Source organism: Nicotiana sylvestris, chromosome 2, assembly GCF_000393655.2.
Source record: "Nicotiana sylvestris chromosome 2, ASM39365v2, whole genome shotgun sequence".
NCBI lineage: Eukaryota > Viridiplantae > Streptophyta > Magnoliopsida > Solanales > Solanaceae > Nicotiana > Nicotiana sylvestris.
Window position 1 is genome coordinate 208,185,076 of NC_091058.1, and position 3,461 is coordinate 208,188,536.

At 36.8% G+C, this 3,461-nt stretch overlaps 1 protein-coding gene across 1 annotated transcript; it reads right to left on the reverse strand.

Annotated features, from left to right (window-relative positions):
- Nucleotides 1-2,408: 2,408 nt before the first annotated feature.
- Nucleotides 2,409-2,989, reverse strand: LOC138886222 (uncharacterized). The gene is made up of 2 exons (XM_070167276.1): nucleotides 2,812-2,989; nucleotides 2,409-2,728 (listed from the first exon to the last, which is right to left on the reverse strand). Exons 1-2 carry the CDS (start codon nucleotides 2,987-2,989, stop codon nucleotides 2,409-2,411), a joined length of 498 nt encoding a protein of 165 aa, XP_070023377.1.
- Nucleotides 2,990-3,461: the final 472 nt, after the last annotated feature.

A 3,461-nucleotide genomic window follows, 5' to 3' on the forward strand; every position in this document is an offset into this window, starting at 1 on the left:
ACAAGCCTTGCTTTAAATCTCTCAACTTCTCTAGTAGATCTGTATTTGATCTAGTATACCCATCTGCATCCAATAGGTACTTTACCTTTAGGAATATCCACTATCTTCCAAGTATTGTTCATACCCAAAGCATCCACTTCTGCCTTCATTGCTTCAACCCATATGGGTCCTTCATGGCTTTTGCGTATGATGCAGGTTCTATTTCCTGTGAGGTTGCTGTCAAATAAGATTGATAAGTGGCTGATAAAGTACTATAGCTTAGATAATTGGATATTCGATACATGCAGGCGGATGAAGATGCTCCGTTGAGTGGACAAACATAATCTTTCATCTAAATAGGTGGTTTGGAACCTCTATTGGATTTTTTGAGTTGTGCAACTTGAACATTTTTAGTGACCTCTGCAATTGGCATCTGCTCATGATGACCAGCTTTAGCAACTGGTGCTTGCCCAACAAGGTCTTGACCACTTTCTTGTTATATCAAGTCATGGTCATGCACAAAGTCCTGATTGACAGTCTCATGATCCTTTTCAGGCATATGAGTTTGTTATTGATGTAGGGAATGACCTTCTTCTCTTTGCTTCAGCTCTAAGAACATAGGGGTTTGTTGTGCATCATCCTTTCCCAGTTGCAAAGGAAAGATGTCCTCCTTAAAAGTAACATCTATACTAACAAAGAACTTTCTTTGCCTTAGGTCATACAACTTGTACCCCTTTTGAGACACTGAATATCCCATATGAACTGTAGTAATAGCTCTAGGAGAGAATTTATCCACCCTTTCAGTTACTGTGGCCAAACACAAACACCCAATAGTCCTTAAGTGTGCCATGTTGGGTGGTTTTTTGTGAAAGATCTCATATGAAGACTTCCCTGCTAGAATTGAAGAAAGCAATCGATTGATTAGATATACTGCAGCTAACACACTATCTCCCCAGAACTGCAAAGGAATAGAGCCTTGAAATCTCAAGGCTCTTGCCACCTCCAAGACATGTCTGTGTCTTCTCTCCACTACTCTATTTTGCTGTGGAATATGTGGACAACTACTTTGATGCAAAATGTCATTATCTGTCAAATAATCCCTGCATTCATGACTAAAACATTCTGCATCATTATCAGTTCTTAATACTTTCACAGTCTTGCCAAACTGTGTATGTACTATTTTAAGGAAAGAATTTAACACAACAATAGTGTCATTTTTCAACTTCATTAGAAAAATCCAAATCATCTTAGAATGTTTATCAACAAGAGTCAGAAAATATCTGTTTTCATTATAAGTAGGTACTTTATATGGACCCCAAATATCCACATGAATCAAATGAAAAATGTCTTCAGCTCTGTTTCTACTCAAAGGAAATGGCTTCCTTGTTTGCCTAGCTAAAGGACATATAGTACAATTATTGAGTTCACAATCAGAAAACTTCTTATTCTTAAAGAAATCTAATTGCTTCATGACTCTAACTGGCATATGCCCAAGTCCCTTATGCTAAGTAGTGAAGTCTACTTGCATTCCCTCTACCAGACAACTACTGACCCTTTGTGCCATTCTATTTTTGTTGGATCCTTTTGGAATTGGGATATAGAGGCCAACTTTCTCCTTACCAATCCCCTTCACTCTCCCAGTGTATAGGTCCTGAAAGACACAAAATGTTAGGAAAAAAATTAACTGAGCATTGCAGCTCTTTAGTTAATTTTGACATAGATAACAAGTTGTACTTGAAATCAGGCACACATAATACATCATGTATCTCATCATGATATGTAAGATTGTAACTTACTTTACATATGACAGGCATAGTCTTACCATTTGGTAGATTTACATTACCTCCCTTGGAGTCAGGCAGACCAGTTATAGTTTTCAACATTTCATTGTTTGATTCCATATGATCAGTAGCACCGGTATCTATAATCCAAAAATCAGCTATAGTCTCTAATGACTGTAAATTAGCATTACCTGCCATATTTGCTGCATGCTCTTTTGACTTATCCTTGTTTATCATCTTCATGATCTGATTATATTGCTTATCTGTAAAGAAGTTCATCATCCCTTGGTTCATCCCAACATTATCCTCATTTACAGCAGCACTCTTACCAAAACTGTCATCACTCACATCCATGTTAGCTTGCCTATATTGTTGTTGTCTCTTTCCTTTAAAACCAGGTAGATATCCAACCAATTTGTAACAAGTTTCCCTTGTGTGTCCTTTGTTTCGACAATACTCACAATACAAATTATTGAACCTCCTAAACTTTGGCTGATTATCTTTCGAACTCATAAGGGCTATAGAATCATTCACTTCATTTGTTACATTATTATGTGAATTAATCTCAAACACTCTTCTTTGATTCTCCTCATTTATTACCATTGCATAGGCACGACTAACAGAAGGTGATGGGGATTGAAGTAGTATCTAACTTCTAATTGTATTATAAGACTCATTTAGACCCATTAAGAACTGAAAAAGTTTCTGCTGTTCCAAGTGTTTGATGAAATCCTTAGTACTAGCAGTAACATGGAGTGAAGATATCATAGAATTATATTCATCCCAAAGTGATTTCAACCTATAATGATATACTGAGATACTAGAGGTACCTTGAGAGATGGTAGCTATTTCACGTTGAAGGTTGTAGATCCTTGATCCATTGACCTTGTCAAATCGATCATGCAAATCTACCCAAACCTCATGAGCATCACTAGCGTATATAATTCCATTCACCAAATCTGGTGAAACTGTGTTCATGATCCACGTCAGTACAGTAGATTTCACTCGTTCCCACTTCTCTTCTAGATCTGCTGTAAATTGAGCTTTGTACAGCTCCCATCGATGAACCCTAGCTTGCGTTTTGCTCGCAACGCAATCACCATCGCCTTGCTCCAAACTGAGTAGTTTTCAGTTTCTTTGAGCTGTATCGATACAATGACATTGCTAGGATTATTGGAAGGTTGCAAATACAGAGGATGACAGGAATTATCAATGTCAAGATTCGCCATGGCTACTTTTCAGAAAAAGGCTTCAGATTTTCTATTGATGTTTTCAGAGTTTGAATTAACTAGTAATCCCTAACTTCAATTGATCTACTCGAGCTCTGATATCATGTTAAATTCCACCATTAATGAGTGTAATAATCTCACATAATAAAATCGAAGAAGACGAGAAAGTAGAGGGAAAGTCGGTTATAACCGCTTTTCTGAAAAATGTTAAAAAAATACATAACCCCCCCCCCCACATATATATATAGGCTCCTATCTCTACAACTAACTTCTAACACCTCTAACAAAAATTAATACAGCTGTACAAAACTATTAATCACGTGTGTATTTCTACAATAGGCATATCGTGCACCAAATAACTTAACTTCTCCAAGCAAAAACTATGCATATTTTACAGATTATAACTTGATTTCACCAATTTTTTTCCTTTTGGGTTCATGGCATGTTTTGCGTTCACAAGTGATAGAGAATT